The sequence below is a fragment of the Thalassophryne amazonica genome, chromosome 1, assembly GCF_902500255.1.
Source record: "Thalassophryne amazonica chromosome 1, fThaAma1.1, whole genome shotgun sequence".
Taxonomy (NCBI): Eukaryota; Metazoa; Chordata; class Actinopteri; order Batrachoidiformes; family Batrachoididae; genus Thalassophryne; species Thalassophryne amazonica.
This window is the reverse complement of record NC_047103.1, coordinates 158,035,939-158,055,633: the sequence shown is the minus strand read 5'-3', so window position 1 is coordinate 158,055,633 and position 19,695 is coordinate 158,035,939. Positions and strand designations below refer to the sequence as shown.

The window sequence follows — 19,695 nt, the reverse complement described above, 5'->3', positions numbered from 1 at the left end:
AAATAAAACTCCCCCTGCATGTACCAGACAGAGCAGTCTGTGATTGCCCAGTCACAAGAGAGGTGCAAAATGATGTTCAGCACTGACACTCGCCAATTCGCAGGAAGTGGGTACCGTATTTCCTTAATAAAAAAAACCCAGCCGTTTATTTTTTTCAAACTGTGCTCAGACCCGATGCCGAAATGAGACAGGACTTTCAAGGCCAGACATTCAAGGCCAGTGATTCTTAACAAAATGTTGCTTGCTGCCTGCACTGTAATATCATATTGTTTCACGCATATCCCTGGGTGTGGCAAAACAAATCAAATCAATTTTATTTATATAGCGCCAAATCACAACAAACAGTTGCCCCAAGGCGCTTTATATTGTAAGGCAAGGCCATACATTAATTACAGAAAAACCCCAACGGTCAAAACGACCCCCTGTGAGCAAGCACTTGGCAACAGTGGGAAGGAAAAACTCCCTTTTAACAGGAAGAAACCTCCAGCAGAGCCAGGCTCAGGGAGGGGCAGTCTTCTGCTGGGACTGGTTGGGGCTGAGGGAGAGAACCAGGAAAAAGACATGCTGTGGAGGGGAGCAGAGATCAATCACTAATGATTAAATGCAGAGTGGTGCATACAGAGCAAAAAGAGAAAGAAACACTCAGTGCATCATGGGAACCCCCCAGCAGTCTAAGTCTATAGCAGCATAACTAAGGGATGGTTCAGGGTCACCTGATCCAGCCCTAACTATAAGCTTTAGCAAAAAGGAAAGTTTTAAGCCTAATCTTAAAAGTAGAGAGGGTGTCTGTCTCCTTGATCCAAATTGGGAGCTGGTTCCACAGGAGAGGAGCCTGAAAGCTGAAGGCTCTGCCTCCCATTCTACTCTTACAAACCCTAGGAACTACAAGTAAGCCTGCAGTCTGAGAGTGAAGCGCTCTATTGGGGTGATATGGTACTATGAGGTCCCTAAGATAAGATGGGACCTGATTATTCAAAACCTTATAAGTAAGAAGTAAGAAAAGACCTTTCTAATTTTAGAGATATTGCACAAATGCAAAAAAGCAGTCCTACATATTTGTTTAATATGCGCATTGAATGACATATCCTGATCAAAAATGACTCCAAGATTTCTCACAGTATTACTAGAGGTCAGGGTAATGCCATCCAGAGTAAGGATCTGGTTAGACACCATGTTTCTAAGATTTGTGGGGCCAAGTACAATAACTTCAGTTTTATCTGAGTTTAAAAGCAGGAAATTAGAGGTCATCCATGTCTTTATGTCTGTAAGACAATCGTGCAGTTTAGCTAATTGGTATGTGTCCTCTGGCTTCATGGATAGATAAAGCTGGGTATCATCTGCGTAACAATTTAAATTTAAGCAATGCCATCTAATAATACTGCCTAAGGGAAACATGTATAAAGTGAATAAAATTGGTCCTAGCACAGAACCTTGTGGAACTCCAAAATTAACCTTAGTCTGTGAAGAAGATTGCCCATTTACATGAACAAATTGTAGTCTATTAGATAAATATGATTCAAACCACCGCAGCGCAGTGTCTTTAATACCTATGGCATGCTCTAATCTCTGTAATAAAATTTTATGGTCAACAGTATCAAAAGCAGCACTGAGGTCTAACAGAACAAGCACAGAGATGAGTCCACTGTCTGAGGCCATAAGAAGATCATTTGTAACCTTCACTAATGCTGTTTCTGTACTATGATGAATTCTAAACCCTGACTGAAACTCTTCAAATAGACCATTCCTCTGCAGATGATCAGTTAGCTGTATTACAACTACCCTTTGAAGAATTTTTGAGAGAAAAGGAATGTTGGAGATTGGCCTATAATTAGCTAAGATAGCTGGGTCAAGTGATGGCTTTTTAAGTAATGGATTAATTACTGCCACCTTAAAAGCCTGTGGTACATAGCCAACTAATAAAGATAGATTGATCATATTTAAGATCGAAGCATTAATTAATGGTAGGGCTTCCTTGAGCAGCCTGGTAGGAATGGGGTCTAATAGACATGTTGATGGTTTGGAGGAAGTAACTAATGAAAATAACTCAGACAGAACAATCGGAGAGAAATAGTCTAACCAAATACCGGCATCACTGAAAGCAGCCAAAGATAACGATACGTCTTTGGGATGGTTATGAGTAATTTTTTGTCTAATAGTTAAAATTTTATTAGCAAAGAAAGTCATGAAGTCATTACTAGTTAAAGTTAAAGGAATACTCGGCTCAATAGAGCTCTGACTCTTTGTCAGCCTGGCTACAGTGCTGAAAAGAAACCTGGGGTTGTTCTTATTTTCTTCAATTAGTGATGAGTAGTAAGATGTCCTAGCTTTATGGAGGGCTTTTTTTTATAGAGCAACAGACTCTTTTTCCAGGCTAAGTGAAGATCTTCTAAATTAGTGAGACACCATTTCCTCTCCAACTTACGGGTTATCTGCTTTAAGCTGCGAGTTTGTGAGTTATACCACAGAGTCAGACCAAAGACAAGCACTTGTTGCCACAGAGCCCTCTGCGTGGCTGCAAACCCTCCCCATAGCTTGATGTGCACCTGCTTTAATGACAGAGACGTCAAGGGCTGTGATTTGTCACTTTTACGTTTTCACACCTTCCTCTCCTGTCATATTTTAATAGTTTTTGCAGTGCTATTTGGATTACATTTTGATCATCGATCAAATACAGTAGTGTTCAGAATAATAGCAGTGCTATGTGACTAAAAAGATTAATACAGGTTTTGAGTATATTTCTTATTGTTACATGGGAAACAAGGTACCAGTAGATTCAGTAGATTCTCACAAATCCAACAAGACCAAGCATTCATGATATGCACACTCTTAAGGCTATAAAATTGGGCTATTAGTAAAAAAAAAAAAAAAAAAAAAGTAGAAAAGGGGGTGTTCACAATAATAGTAGTGTGGCATTCAGTTAGTGAGTTCGTCAATTTTGTGGAACAAACAGGTATGAATCAGGTGTCCCCTATTTAAGGATGAAGCCAGCACCTGTTGAACATGCTTTTCTCTTTGAAAGCCTGAGTAAAATGGGATGTTCAAGACATTGTTCAGAAGAACAATGTAGTTTGATTAAAACGTTGATTGGAGAGGGGAAAACTTGTACGCAGGTGCAAAAAATTATAGGCTGTTCATCTACAATGATCTCCAATGCTTTTAAAATGGACAAAAAACCAGAGAAGCGTGGAAGAAAACTGAAAACAACCATCAAAATGGATAGAAGAATAACCAGAATGGGAAAGGCTCACCCATTGATCAGCTCCAGGATGAGCAAAGACAGTCTGGAGTTACCTGTAAGTGCTGTGACAGTTAGAAGACACCTGTGTGAAGCTAATTTATTTGCAAGAATCCCCCGCAAAGTCCCTCTGTAAGACATGTACAGAAGAGGTTACAATTTGCCAAAGAACACATCAACTGGCCTAAAGAGAAATGGAGGAATATTTTGTGGACTGCTGAGATTAAAATTGTTCTTTTTGGGTCCAAGGGCCACAGACAGTTGTGGGACGACCCCCAAACTCTGAATTCAAACCACAGTTCATAGTGAAGACAGTGAAGCATGGTGGTGCAAGCATCATGATATGGACATGTTTCTCCTACTATGGTGTTGGGCCTATATCGCATACCACGTATCATGGATCAGTTTGGATATGTCAAAATACTTGAAGAGGTCATGTTGCCTTATGCTGAAGAGGACATGCCCTTGAAATGGGTGTTTTAAGAAGACAATGACCCCAAGCACACTAGTAAACCAGCAAAATCTTGGTTCCAAACCAACAAAATTAATGTTTTGGAGTGGCCTGCCCAATCCCCGGACCTAAATCCAATTGACAGGGATGAGATTTTTCCGCAGATTTGACAGTTCCGGGGGTCGATTTTGTGAAACGTCCAAATCCGTTGAGAAAATTTTAGGGGGGTGGGGGGTAAGAATGCAAAAAAAATTGCCAGGAGTACCTTTAGGGGCTTTCACAGTAGCATATTCGTAGAGCTGCTCATTGCAGTGTTGTGTTTCATTTAAATACGGCTGAAATACGCGCGTACTCAGCCTTTAACAGTGTTCGTTCATACTTGCAGCTGCGTGTGTTCGCGTTTTAATGTGCACACAGTCGTGTGTGCCATGCTGCACCAGTTTCAGTGCTATTTTTCTGCCTTTGTGGAAGTGCGCTCTGCTGCATGGTGTGGTGCTGCTCAAAAACAGTCATTTAACATTATTATTATTATTATTTTATTTTTTTATTCGGCGAGTGCACGTTTATTTTAGAGTCACACCTCTTTTCAGCTTTGATCAGACTGATCGATCAGGGCGTTTGATGAGCGCACCGACATGTAGCGAGTGCACGTTTATTTTAAAGAGTCGCAGCTCTGATTAGACACACAGAGAGAGGGAGAGCGTGCGTGCGCGAGAGTGGTTTTATTTTAAGGAGTCTGATAGAGGAGAGAGAGCGGGTTTATTTTATTTTAAGTAGTCTGATAGAGGGGCAGCACGGTGGCTTAGTGGTTAGCACTGTTGCCTCACAGCGAGAAGGTTGTGGGTTCAATTCCCGTGGCCTTTCTGTGTGGAGTTTGCGTGTTCTCCCCGTGTTTGCGTGGGTTTCCTCCGGGTGCTCCGGTTTCCTCCCACATCCAAAGACATGTGGGTTAGGTGGAGTGCAATCTTTAAAATTGTCCGTAGGTGTGTGTGTGGGTGTGTCTGTGTTTGTTTGTCTATTTGTGGCCCTGCGACAGACTAGCGTCCTGTCCTGGGTGTACCCCGCCTTGCGCTCTGACTGCTGGGATAGGCTCCAGCCCCCCTTGACCCTTAATTGGACTAAGCGGTAGAAGATGGAGTCTGATAGAATACGCCACTGTGACAGGCCCTTTTGTTTAATAAAATTGTCATCTATTCAGAACACTGAGTGATCTTTGTTTATCGCCAATGCAGCAAGTTCGATCAGTCTGTCAGTCAGCCGAACGCAGAAGTAATGCTGTGTTGACAGTGACCAGTATGAAGTAGGTGCACAATGAGCATGTAGTGTAAGGGAGGTAACTGTGCAGTCTTTCAACTTCCAATATTCGGTAGTTTTCCCTCCAACAAATCATAAAAACCGAGACGGTATCGAAGCGCAGTCGAAGCTATTACCTACGTACATTTTCATTGGTTATTACAAAGCTTATGACCAAATCAGCGCAAAGGTTATATATGCGTTTCTCCCACCCTTTCTTCGGTGTTACACACACACACACACACACACACACAGTCAGTGGATTATGTAAACAGACATTTTGACGTTATTGTAGTGTGCTAGAACATTGAAATTATACGTATATACTTGTACATGTATGTGTGTGTATATTATATACATGTATACACGTGATGACAGTGTTATAGGTGGAGATCACATCGACTAATATAAACCTTATAAGTCTGACAGTTCAATTGACATAGAACATTGGATTATACATGTACATGTATGTTTGTTGACAAGTGTGCCATGCTGAAAGTGGAGAATGCTGAAAATCAAGTAAGTGTAGTTATGAAAAAATATTTTGGTCACAAAAATACACATGTACAGTAGATGGTCTTAGTAAGGGTTTACAGTGTGAATTATAGATATGAACACCTGGCATTTATAGTAGTTTTTAGTATCATTTTAGTGCAATTTACATGTTTTAAAACAGCAAAAATGCTTTGGCTTCAGACCCCCTGGCCAGGGCTCCGCCCTGGACCCGCCGGGGCCTATGGCCCCCTGGACCCTGGCTTATTTTCCTCTGAAAATCGAATTTGCCAATCTCATCCCTGAATTGAGAACTTGTGAGGTGTCATCAAAAAAGCTGTTTCTGAAGCAAAACCAAGAAATGTGAATGTATTGTGCAATGTTGTTAAAGAATCTTGGAGTGGAATAACAGCTGAAAGGTGCCACAAGTTGGTTGACTCCATGCCTCGCAGATGTGAAGAAATCATGAAAAACTGTGATTATACAACTAAATACTAGTTTAGTGATTCACAGGATTGCTAAAAAAAAGCAGTTTGAACATAATAGTTTTGAGTTTGTAGCATCAACAGCAGATGCTACTGTTATTTTGAACACCCCCTTTTCTACTTTTTTTTACTAATAGCCCAATTTCATAGCCTTAACAGTGTGCATATCACGAATGCTTGGTCTTATTGGATTTGTGAAAATCTACTGAATCTACTGGTACCTTGTTTCCCATGTAACAATAAGAAATATACTCAAAACCTGGATTAATCTTTTTAGTCACATAGCACTACTATTATTCTGAACACTAATGTATGTTTGGCAGAAAAGTCCACAAATATGACCAACTTTGCAACACAGTCAGAAAAAGACACTCAAATGACCTGAAATTCATGGATGGAAATTGCATGTACCATGCTGTTGCTTTGGAAGATCAAATCAATTTTATTTATATAGTGCCAAATAACAAACAGTCGCCCCAAGGCGCTTTATATTGTAAGGCAAAAGCCATACAATAATTACAGAAAAAGAAAATTAAGATGATGATTGTATAAAGACGTGGAGCTCACTGGGGAAATTGATCCACAAAAAAGCCACAGTTTCTGCGACAAATTGCATTAAGACACCCACCAATGTGACTGAGAACTTGGGGGGGGGGGTCACGTGCATGTCAACGTCATTGCATGGCCACAGAGTTGTGGAGTTGTAGAAGCATGAATCGGGCTTTAGGATTTTAAGGTACCACTCCGCAGCGGACTTACAAAAAATAGGCTTGAACACCTGTAATCTTTTTAATGCATATATTACCTGGTGCTTATTTAAGGCAGGCGTTAATTTTTTCAGACCAAGTTTGGACCTGGTCATTAAATGAGGCAGGTCCCCAGTTCAGGCATTTAATCAAGTAAATACGTAAGCCTAATTGGTGCTGGGGATTCCCCGTAATTCATTCGGTGCCTCCTGACTGTAACTAATCCGTTACACACACATAGTGGATTTCGATGATAACAGATAATATTCACTAGCCCACCCGAATCCATTGGATGCAAGTTTTACTGTATTAAGCCGTATAGGATTGGGGAAGTTGTATGCTGCATCTTTGAACAAGTATTGACGATTTCACAGCAGGGACACCTTAAAGTGGAACACTGAGATTTTCAACCTGGAGACTAAATGGTAAATGGACTGCATTTATATAGCGCTTTTACATCTGCATCAGACTATCAAAGAGCTTTAAAATAATACCTTACATTCACCCCGTTGTCAGGGTGATGCCATACAAGGCACTTACTACACACCGGGAGCGACTTGGGGATTAAAGACCTTGCCCAAGCACCCTTATTGATTTTTTTTACAGTCAGGCTAGGATTTGAACCAAGGGTCCTCTGGTCTTGAGCCAAACGCTTAACCACTAAACCATCACCTCCCCTAAAAGGCTTTTATTTATTTATATTTAAAAGATATTTCTGAGTTCAACTTTTCACTTTCACTGAGGTTGGGGTACTTCTCTTTCTGCATTACATTCCAGAATTGGGCATTCATGCCAGGTGCTGCTCTGAATTTGAGCTAAGTGTCATTTTTCAGTGTGAGGATCTCATTCTCAATAGCACAGCTATCCAGGTTAAAGAGTGATGCCACTTTGGACGTTATACAATCCACATCCCCAAATGGAAAACGGAAAACTGACAACAGGATCATTGGAAGCAAAGTCAGTGAAGCTCCTGTCAAATTCTGACAAGTTGCTCTGCACTTGATCATCATAACGTGCGCTCTCAAGCTCAGTACAGTCTTTTCCCTGACGCTTAAGTTCTGTGCCAATGTGTGGAAAGTTCCGCAGGTCATACTGTTGCAACCTGCTGGATAGCAGGTGTAACCTGCTTTCAAACATGTTCATGGAGCTGATTATGTTGACGATGTGTTTGTCCTTGAGCTTGTCAGTCAGATCAGTGAGAAAGGCTAAATCCAAGAGCCCCTGATTGTCTTCTAACTATGCATATTCAGCATGGATTGAACATTCCAGAAATTCTTTAATTTCAGGCAACAATTCAGAAAACCATTCCAGAAATTTTCCTCTGTGCATCTTTGTGTTCTGCACTTGTCTCCTCCAGCTGCACACAGAATAATCGCCTCTGCAGACTCCGGGCCCAAACAGAACACACAGTCTTGTTAGCCACATCTATCATGTCTTCCATATTTACAGACTGTTGTGCTGCTAGCGGACTTTTCAATTCCTGGACTTTTTGGTTTTGCATTGTAGCTCTTGAAATGCCGCTCAAAATTCCCTTTTTTTGGTAGCCACATTTGCATTGCAGAAAAGACAGATGGACGTGGCATTCAAATAAATGAAAAAATGATCCTCCTCCCACTCTGAATGAAAATGTCTTAGATTTTTTAGCTTCTGTCACTGTAGTATCCACTCGCTCCATTGTATTTTTTCGTCTTTTGACCATGTGCTTGCGCACATAGAAGTGTGTGAGATTTATTTATTTATTTACACATGCAGTTGACTGGAACTCAGCCTGCAATTGACTGGTCGACTGCAATTACCAATTGGGCACGCCAGATTTATTCCATCTAATGCTAAGCAAAGCTAAAACCCTCAAAGTAAACTGCTTCTTTTCATCACTGGATTTTCAAAAAATATCATGAGGACTGTCTGGTTTTTAACGCAACTCTTTAAGCGATTACCATTTTACATTAACATTCATCTGTTTTGGCAACACCATTTTCCACTGATATCATTCCAAGTCGGCTATCGATGAGGGGCTTGATCCTGTTGTAAGACTTAGAACGAGCCCCTCTGACTCCACTTGTATGGACTATGAATCTTTCGATTTTGGGCTGATGGGCGAACAAATCTAGATATTTTGAAGATTTCATGTGTGGTTCTGGGACATTATTTATGCCCAAGATGTTTTTCTTGTCTGTAAGAATTCTGAACTGATTTCATTTTTGGGTGATTCTTTGACTACGGGCACTTATTATGTCCTTTGATCATATTGTATGAAAAACAGGAAAAAAGGGGAAATTTCACACTTTTATAGTTATTTTTACAATGAAAGTGTGTTAAGAAATTTGTTCTAGTAGTCTATGATGACTTTTTCACCTTTTTTCAGCATCATTATATGCAAATATTGCCGTTTTGTGCTTGTCCCACACCCAGACTTTTGATCTTCAATGATAAAAATGAATGGTAAAGAAACGTTTTTTTTCTAATGTTTTACAATATCTCTGAATAAAATATCAGTAAAATAATCAAAACATAATTGGGGTATTCAATGTCATACAACTGTTGTGATTTTTTTTAAACAAAATGTAGTTGTCCCACACTATTGCCGTAATTTCCACCACAACACTGTAATGTCCCTAAACAGTTTGTATGAAAGATTGTTTGGGTAGTTTCTATGGAGATAAACAGTGACATCAGAGCACATGTATATAGCGCCAAATCACAACAAACTGTTGCCCCAAGGCGCTTTATATTGTAAGGCAATGGTGTGGTGGAAATTACATTTACAAGGCCAATAGTGCCTGTAGTTAAATAATCACCTACTTATTATATTTGCTGGCTGCAATGATTATTTTAAGGAGAACACTGAGCCTAAATTTTGATGATCATCTGAGTCTGAATTCGGCCTTTATCACTTTCTGCAACACTTTGTTTTTTTTTTCTAAATTTTGTCAGAAATAAATGCATTGGCATGTGATGCAAATGCAGTTTCTTCCTAAGAAAGACTCTGGTCTTGTCCTCTCTGTTCCACAGGTTTTGCTTCTGCCACAGCGGCTGTGCGTCCGATGAATGCTGAGATCTACTGCCATCGTAACACTGTTTTCTCCAGAGAACAGTCCAGACAAAGAGCTCTTTACCCTCGCATCGAGAAGATTGAGGTGGCCATGCAGGGTCCAGGGTTGGAGGGCACCGTGCTGATCATGAACAAAGGGATGTCCACACCACTGAGCTGTGCCAAACGTAAGTGACCCGGGGACAGAATGTGAGCTGCAGCTGTAAAGGGAGAAGTTCACTTTTTAACAGCCACAGTCATATTATAGTACTGTTAGCAACCAAGCCTCTGAATGCTCGTTTCAGCTTAGATGATTGGCTTATTTGTGAAAAATTATTTAAGGGAATCATTCCATGAGAGCCAACAGAGCGGCCGTCTGGATGTTAAAAATTCACCATGTGCTCAAAATAGAAATAAATTGATGCTGACGGTGTTCTTTTTTTTTTTTTTTTTCTTTTTTTTTCTTTCTTTCTTTCTTGGCATCACAAAAATGTCTGAAGTGTGGCCGGTTTGTTGAATTTTTCTAATATACTTTTTTATATCAGCCTTGGAAAACAGATCTGGTCAGTTTGTTTCCTGTGGGTATAATGTGCAGTAATTAGTTCTAATAGAAATTTGATATCATCAGAAATGTAACTTGTAAGTAAGCGTGCACAAATGTAGGAATGACACCATACAATTTTAAGGTTTGGAAAGATAACACTTCATTTCATTTTTCAACTCTGCTGCACCCATAAATTTCTTTTTCTGCAGTTTTTGAAAACTGCAATACAGCTGCCAAAGGTGAATCGAGCGGTCGTGGGCTTTATAGTTTAATGTGACTGAGGTTAAAACCAACTGATGAACCAGTTCTTTAATTTAAATAGGTAAACCTTATAACAGTACATCTGTAATTTTGCCTTGTCAGGAGTGATGATCAATCGCTTTTCTCTGTGTAGTCACTATAAACTATCTTTCACTATAAAAGATATTTTAAAAATCACACAACGAGGAGCCCAGATTGAAGTGTCTGCTTTGTTTTACAAAGCTGGATTACTGCAGCAACTGCTATAATTCATAATAAAATAAGCTGCTGTTAATCATTGTTTAATCTATAAAATGGCACAGCAAAGCCCATTTCTGACTTCTGGAGTCCAGAAACATTTTCCTTTTTTCCAGAAGCAGGCATTAATACTTTAGTGCTTGAGCAGACTGTGGGCGTGCACAGCCCCCTGTAAGATGAGTTTGCGGTGTTTTTCATTCCTTCATTTTCTGAACTTGCTTTGTCCTGTGAAGGGTCACGGTGAGGTTGGAGACTATCCCAGGAGTTATTGTGCAGGAGGTGGGGGGGGTCACCCTGCACAGGCATTTGTAATGTTTTCTAATTCTCAGTACAGCGGATATGGTCAGAAGTCTAACTTTTTCTTGGTGGGGGACTTCACTTCCTGATATCACTTTTTTAGGAATAATTTGAATTTTAAAGTCTTTGTAATTTTAGCAGTGACGAGCAGAGGAATTGATCGATTGTCCTGGTGGCGCTGGCTTTTGTGTTGCCATGACAACTGCCACAGACTTGTGCATAAAATGCACATGAAATGGCGTGTTAGTGGGTCAGACACCCACACAGAACAGGAAGAGGTGAAGATGGAGAATTCTTTTTTCTTCTTCGTCTTTTTTTTTTTGCCAGTATTTAGAAAATCGTTGGAATTTATACTTTTTGTGCAAAATTAAATTAAATAAAAATCTGTTTTGGCAATAACTGCATGTAGTGATTCAGTCTGTTGACACCATGTGCATTTTGATAAGATCAGGGACAACAGTGGTGCCAAATCTAACCCCCCTTCTCAATTTTTTTTCAGTCATTCCAGTTACTTTACATAATTTTTCAGCATTGGAAAAGTTAATCTGAGGAAGTGGCTTGTTGTCTTCCTGAAACAAGCATTTTGAGAAATGTTACTTAAAATCCTGCTTGTCAAGATTTATCAGTGTGTTTAATGTGTAAACTTGAGGAACACTAATTTCCCTTGTTATTTTATTACTTTTTATATATTAGAGGCTTTCTGTCAGTTGGTGCAAAGTAAAGAGTGTACGGTCATCATATGTTCAGAACTTTTGGGTTTGTTGTTTAGATGGCTTTAAAAAACTCAAAGGTTAAGTTTACGACGATGTCCAAAGAAGACTATCAACAAATAATATTAGAGAAAGTCGAGTATAATCAGACACTCTGGTTATCAGAAAATGTTTAATTTATTCAGTTTGTTGTAAGATGAATCTCTGCTACATGATGATTTTTAGTTAATTCTAACTAATGCTGCATATTTTTCACTTTACCTTTGCTTTCTTTCTGTACTGTTGCAGGCAGTGTTGCATTAACATTGGCAAATTGCACTTAAAATAGGACTCAATCACCAGACTGGCGGGTTTAATACAGTTGGGTTCAAAATAATAGTAGTGTTTAAAAAAAAAAACTCAAAATGCTTAAAATAGCTTTTATTTCTGTACATGGATATTCATTGGCAACACTGCACATTCTATTTTAAATCAATACATGACAAAAAATTTGTCAAATTTGTTAATAATTTGCAGAAAGTGAAGAAAAGTATAATTAGGCTGTTCAAAAAATAGCAGTGTCTGCATTTTTCTTTCTTTGCCCCTTATTTAAGTATGAAGGCAGCAAATGTGCATTTCTCTCTGAACATCTGAGAAAAATGGGTCATTCCAGACATTGTTCAGAAGACCAGTGTACTTTGATTGAAAAAGTGATTGGAGAGGGGAAAACACGAAGAAGTGCAGAAAATAGGCTGCTCAGCCAGAATGATCTCAAATGCTTTAAAATGGCAACAAAACCAGAAAGACTTAGAAGAAAACAGAAAACCACCATTTGAATGGATTGAAGAATCAACAGAATGGCAAAGACTCAGCCAAAGATCAGCTCTTGGGCGATCAAAGAAAGTCCAAAGTTACCTGTGAGTACTTTAACAATTACAACTCCAATTCCAGTGAAGATGGGACATGGTGTAAAATGTAAATTAAAACTGAATACAATGATTTGCAAATCCTCTTCAACCTATATTCAATTGAATACACCACAAAGATGAGATTTAATGTTCAAACTGACAAACTTTATTGTTTTTGTGCAAATATTTGCCACCCAGATTAAAAAAAAACAAAAAACCAAGAAACAAGCTGCTTGCCCTGTAGTTTCCGATGGTACATGAACACAGCGGCAGCAGCAGCAGCGCTCATAAACTGACTTCTGCACTGTATGAAAACATTTGACTGATCGAACAAAGTCAAACTAAATGCTAACGCTACAAAAATTAAGCAAACAATTAAAAAAGATCAAGAACTCTCAAACTGAAATATGGACGAATTGAGGTTTTCGGCAGCATTCGTTCATATTTTTTGACAGTTTAAAAATCCTGATGAAGCACCAGCTGCAGGAGCGAAGCTGCGCGAAGGTTAAACGATGCCAACGAAAGTCCAAATTCCTTATTTCGTTTGGGCTTCGTTGCCCTTTAAGTGCCGTGTGACCGGGCCTTTATGCTGAAGAGGAAATGCCCTTGAAATGGGTGTTTCAACAAGACAACAACGCACCAAACACACCAGCAAGCAAGCAGCATCTTGGTTCCAGCCCAACAAGATTAACGTTATGGAGTGGCCAGCCCAGTCCTGGGACCTAAATCCGATAGAAAACTTGTGGGGTGACATCAAAAATGCTGTTTCTGCGGCAAAGCCAGTAAATGTAGAGGAATTGTAGAATGTAGTCCAGTCATCTTGAGCTGGAATACCTGTTCACAGATAGCAGAAGTTTTCAACTCCATGCAACACAGATGTGAAGCATTTATCAGACACAGTGGTTATACAACTAAATATTAGATTCACAGGAAAGATGAATCCTAAAGCATTTTTCAGTTTATACAGTTAATGTTTGAGTTTGTAAAAAAAAAAAAAAAAAGCAATTTTTTTTAACAGCCTAATATTTTTTTTCTTCACTTTCTGCAAATAACACACTAGATAAATATTTCATGTTTTGATAATAGAATGTGCAGCGTTTCCAATGAATTTCCATGTATAGAAATAAGTTATTTTAAGGATTTTGAGTTTCTCACTTTTTAAAACACTATTATTTTGAACACAGCTGTATATAGTAACTTATTTAGTCAATACTTGCTTCTCCCTCATTAGCCCCATTGGTTGCCCTTGAACAAGGCACATAACGCTGATCCTGAACCAGTGAAACTGCTCAGTGACTAAGAGATGGGGGGGTCAGTTTTCCACAATCTGTCAGGCCCAGAACCTGAATGCTCCTGACAAGTTGCGCTCAAACTAAATATTTGATTTGCACTCTGATAAACTCCTCTGTGCGTCCCACAGACTTGACAGAGCATCATGTGACCAACTCGGCTCTGGCCCTGGTGGACGGGGAGCCGTGGCCGCTCCACCAGCCCCTCACCCACTCTTGCTCGATGACTCTGCTCACATTCAAAGACAGTGACCCAACACTGGTCAACCAGGTATCACTGCCACTTTACTTTATTCCACAAGCTGTTTGTGGACTTTAAGCTTTCAGAGATTTAAGAAAAATATCCCATTAATAACCCTTTAGAAATTACTACCATTTTTATACACAGTCCCTCCATTTTCATTGGCCATAAGTAATTGGACATTTGGCTGACAAGCAGTTTCATTGCCGTGTGTGGCCTGTTCCATCATTACTCCATAGCTAATTAAGCAAATACAATTTTGAGTTACTTCCAAGTCTCACATTTGGAAACTGTTCATTGGAACACTTCAGTATGAGGTCCAAAGAGGTGTCAGTGCAAGCAAAGGAGGCCACAGTTAGATGGCAGTATCTTTATAAATCACCAATTCAACAATTTGTACATTGTAAAACAGAAGCAACACAGTTTCGAGCTCAGCAACACCCAAAGAACTCAAACATCTAGCCAGATCGAGAACATTCTGGGGGTGTAAAATACAGAGGGCTTCATCATCAGCCCCCCCCCCACCGTACATCCTGGAAAGTGTCTTTTTTCATGGTTAAATAAAAACTGATAGGGCCACTCTTATCCACCAATCAAATCTTCTGTTAGTCTGCCATCACATTACAGAGTACTTCAGATTTAATCTCCCACCTCCAGAAGTTACGTCATCAAGAAGTAAAGAAGCTACACTTCAGACCGGAGGCTAACTTGTGCTTTTATTGAAATTATTTTTGTAATGCGTCGTCATAAATTATTGTTTTTAGACTCATTTTGACTATTAAACATTGTGAGCATGACTTCCAGAACACTTGTTGAATATTTAATTGCATGGTGATGTTCTTATAAAGGATATGGTCATTGCACATGTTTTCTGGCCTGAAAACAATGATGAAAAAAAAAAAAAAAAAAAAAAAATATATATATATATATATATATATATATATATACGAGGTCTATTAGAAAAGTATCCGACCTTATTATTTTTTTTCAAAAACCATATGGATTTGAATCACGTGTCATTACATCAGACATGCTTGAACCCTCGTGGGCATGCAAGAGTTTTTTCACGCCTGTCGGTTACGTCATTCGCCTGTGGGCAGTCTTTGAGTGAGGAGTGGCCCACCCTCTCGTTGAGTTTTTTTTCATTGTTTAGGAATGGCTCTGAGACTGCTGCTTTGTTTGATCAAACTTTTTTCAAAACTGTAAGGCACAACTGAGTGGACACCATTCGATAAATTCAGCTGGTTTTCGGTAAAAATTTTGCGGCTGATGAGAGATTTTGGTCTGGTAGTGTCGCCGTAAGGACGGCCCACGGCGCCTGACGGCGATCTGCGCTTCGAGGCGGCAGCGTCTCGCCATTTCAAGTTGAAAACTTCCACGTTTCAGGCTCTGTTGACCCAGTAAGTCGTCAGAGAACTTTCAGAAGAAGTCGGCATGAGGAGTTTATTTGGACATTCCATTGTTAACGGACATTTTGTAATGAAAGAACGTGCGGGCAGAGTCGCATGTCGGGCCGGACCCGACCGCGGGGGGGTCGCGACAGGAAAAACACCTCCGTTGGAAACCTTAACAGGCAAGTTGGAACATGCCCAAGCTGTTAAACAATTTCTCAGTTACTCACTTGTTGAAAGCCATCAAAAGCCGCCTGAATTTTACAAATGGTTTTCAACACGGAGGTGTTTTTCCTGTCACGGAGCACACAGATTTGCCGAGTCGTCACGGAAACGAACAGAATTTGCGCGCACGTCTTTCATTAAAAAAATGTCCTTAAACAGTGGAATGTCCGCATAAAGTCTTCATGCCGGCCTCTTCTGAATCTTCTCTGTTCTCTCACGACGTCCTGGGTGAATTGAGCCTTAAATTAGGATGTTTTCAAAACAGGCCAACGACGGCGCCTGGAAGCGCTGCATGACGTCCCGCTCCGTGGAAGTCCTTACACCGACAGAAACACCCCATAATCTCTCATCAGCCGTTAAACTTTTCACCGAAAACCAGCTTAATTTCTCGAATAGTGTCCACTCGGAAATTCCTCACAGGTCCAGAAAAAATTTTGATAAAGCAACGCGCGCCGTCTCGAGCAGCGTGTGAAACAAAGGAATTCAGCCGAGAGGGCAGGACCACATCTCACTCAAGGCCTGCCCACAGGGAAATGACATCACCGACACGCGTGAAAAAACTCACGCATGCGCACGAGGGTTCAAGCATGATTGGTGTAATCGCACGTCATCCAAATCCATATAGTTAAAAAAATAAAAAATAAAAGGGTCGGTTTATTATCTAATAGACCTCGTGTATATATATATATATATATGTGTGTGTGTGTGTGTGTGTGTGTGTGTGTGTGTGTGTGTGTCTGAGGCCACTTCAATTGGTAATGCAAACAGCGCTTAAGTGTCCCTCATGTCCTCTTGTTTTCTTGTCAGACCTACTGGCGTTCCTGTGCTGCTCTGCTGGGTCAGGTGCTGGAGACGGCCTTCAAAGATGAATTTACTGTGGAGCTGCTCAGAAGCACAGAGGTGCCAGGTGGACGACTTTGTGGTTCAAATCTCACACTGACTGACTGTGGACCGTACCGCAGTAAAGGTTTTCAGTGGGTGGATTTTAGTCAGAATCCACTCTGTGTTTGTTCTCAGACTGAGTGGAACAGAACCTCAAACAGACCTTTTGTGGATCTTAACCTTGAATATTTAGGTTGATTCTTAGCATGGATGCTTTTTGAACAACGTCCATTGGTAAAGTCAATTTAGGTCGTGTGTTCATGTTCTTTTACCTGCAGTCACTGCTGGAGCCTTCTGCTGTGATGTCGTACTTGACCCTCAGCTGGACTCGTGGACTCCCACAGAGGTGTGTGTGTGGTACAGTTTTCACTGAAGCCTCTTGTCTTTGTAGAACAGGTGAAAATATGCCTTTGGATGTTTATGTAGGATATGTAAATGAATGAGTGTCCACAATGTGGCAGTATTTGCCAACATTCTGTGATTATAAGCAGAGCACATGTAGTGGTAATTATATGGTAACGATGTCCATGTGTTGTGGTATCTGTTACTTTAAAATCGAGTTTGTGTCATTATTGTTACACTCCTAGTATGTGGAGATGAGCACTGGTATCAGTGTGCCTCTTGTTCTGTGGTTATGGTGTGTTGAAGGCCCATCCAGGGGTTCATGGCCACTTTAATCCACTGCTGACCGCAACTCAACATAAATAATTTCAAATTTCCACATCCACAGTATTAATGAGCAGCGGATTTCACAATAGGCATTTTAAAAAGAAGGTGTGGTGGAGCTTGATGATCTATACACCATCTGTGGTCAACGACAAAACAAGAGCCCCCTGCTGGTTTGTCTTTGGCTTTAGATGGCAAGAAGACAATCATCTATCTTGCACTTAGTCCTTCATGAGATGTCGTAAAGGCTTTGCGATGGATTACAGAATCACTCAGTGCTGGGGCCACCTGTGGATCTCCGCCCTCTGCTCTGGACTGTCCTGGGCAGAAGGTCATTCAGCAGACTGTAAGAAAGATGCTCATGTTTAATACAGAGGATCAAGATCACAGAAAAAGATCAATTTGATGACTTCTTGTGTTTGATGTTGGACATTTCAGTCTTCACAGACCAAATGCAGCTAAACACACAATCAGTCAGTCACAATTTAGTCTTTTCAGTTCACTGGAAACAAGGAGGATAACGTTAGAGAGATTTATTCTTTTAGGTCAGTGTGTGACTGAGTAATCTTTCCAGATTGTTACAAAGTGTCTTCTTTTTTCTTGAGTTCTTGTGAAAGATATATATATATATGGAAAGAAGCGGGCTAAGGGTAACTGATCATAACACACTGTAATCAAACACAAAGTCTGGATTTTCCCCTCAGGTGCTCCTGGATAAATGTCCAGGGAGGAGCACCAGAATAACAAGCGTCTTGCTCCCCTCCAGACTTCCAGCTTTCACTCACACAGCACCACCGACCACTGAGGGACACTCCCAGCTGGGTGCATGCCAGTCTGGGTGCCCTTTTTAATCCAGTGAATAAATACGCTTCCGTATTTTTGTGACTTAGTTTGGAAAATATGGTATATTTTGTTTTTAGCGTCCAAATTGTTTCATGTATAAATTCAGCTTCACTTTGAGAAGATGGATATAAACAAACATGTTTGTGTGCATAAGAGAAAGAAGACTCCATAAGGAGTGTGTGTGTGTGTGTAATAAAATGTTAATTTTTAGCTAATTAATTTTTAACCATTACAGTTAAGTCTGTATGTTTTTGTTGTTTTTCATTTACATGACCACTGACTGTGTGTGTGTGTGGAGTCACATGACTGCCTTTCATCTTAGGAATCCTTGCGTTCTCTGACACGAGGGGCCCATCAGCTGATCTCGCAGGACCTGCCATGGGAGCCTCTGGAGGTGGCGCTATCTGTGGCCCTGGAGGTCTTTTCACACAGCAGGTAAGCTGTCCATCTGCAGTTGCGTGACTGTGCTTTTTAAGCTCTTTTCATACCTCTGTTTTTGTGTTTCTCTGCTTATTCATGAACACGATCTGGACAGCAGAGACTCGATGGTCTGACCATTTTATGAACGTGGACTCTCTGTGTCTTTTACAGGTTTAAACAAGAAGAGGTGGAAGAGAAGGCAGCACAAAGTCCCAGCGGCACAGTAACGCTCTACAGGTGACATTTTACAAGACCACACTTCTACCCCTCACCACAACTCTTCAGTCTCCTGTTTTTATTACGATATAAGTAATCTGATGTTGTAGTCACGTGTGTCCTCTGTGTATCACAAAAGATGACAATTCAGGAAACTTTACAATATTTTAAGCTCACAAGTGTTTAAGTTTTGTTCTTTTTTTTTTTCTTTTTTTTTTCTTTCAAACTAGATGTGGTGACCATGTGCTTTTGAGTGGGGGCCCCCTTGTGGCCAGGACGGGTTTGTGCAACCAGTACGAAGTGACGGCAGTGCACAGCCTGGGACGGAGTCCCATGGGTCTGTGTCGCCGTGCTCAGGGCGTGTCTCTGCCTGTGCAGCTGCAGGTATATTATTAAGTATTTTTAGAACAAAGTCTGTGTATTTAAAAAAAAATAAAAAGAAAGAAGGATGCATTATAACAATTCTCTTAAAATTGACCAACTTAAAAGTATTACACTGGTCAAAAAATAACTTGCATGGACTTTGAGAACTGATTCAGGGTAATTTTGGGGTGTTGAATCTGAATATGAGCTCAGATTTTCTTGATCACATCACGTTTGTTTGAAATCTGCATGTTATGTATTGATGGATTACGCAAAAGTTGCTCCTTCACTCACAAATTTGACACCACTAATTATGCACAAAAGCAGCTTCAAAAGCTTATTTTTTAAAACCGGGTTTGCGAAATGTGAACAAAGAGCCGCAATATCATTTATGGCGCCGAAGAGGTGTGCGAGACTGCAGTTTTTGCTTCGATGCTTGGTACGAGAAATGTTTTCATATCGCAGAAACGTGATGTGACTGGCAAAACTA

At 40.3% G+C, this 19,695-nt stretch overlaps 1 protein-coding gene across 1 annotated transcript in view; it reads left to right on the top strand.

The window, feature by feature from the left end:
- mrpl39 (mitochondrial ribosomal protein L39) overlaps positions 1-19,695 on the top strand; it is a 30,318-nt gene that overhangs the window by 6,337 nt on the left and 4,286 nt on the right. The window contains exons 2-8 of the mRNA XM_034177294.1: positions 9,715-9,921; positions 14,090-14,229; positions 16,623-16,722; positions 16,976-17,043; positions 18,529-18,641; positions 18,798-18,863; positions 19,073-19,226. Coding sequence (XP_034033185.1) covers positions 9,715-9,921; positions 14,090-14,229; positions 16,623-16,722; positions 16,976-17,043; positions 18,529-18,641; positions 18,798-18,863; positions 19,073-19,226 — 848 coding nt within the window. The remainder of the gene's footprint in view (positions 1-9,714; positions 9,922-14,089; positions 14,230-16,622; positions 16,723-16,975; positions 17,044-18,528; positions 18,642-18,797; positions 18,864-19,072; positions 19,227-19,695) is intronic.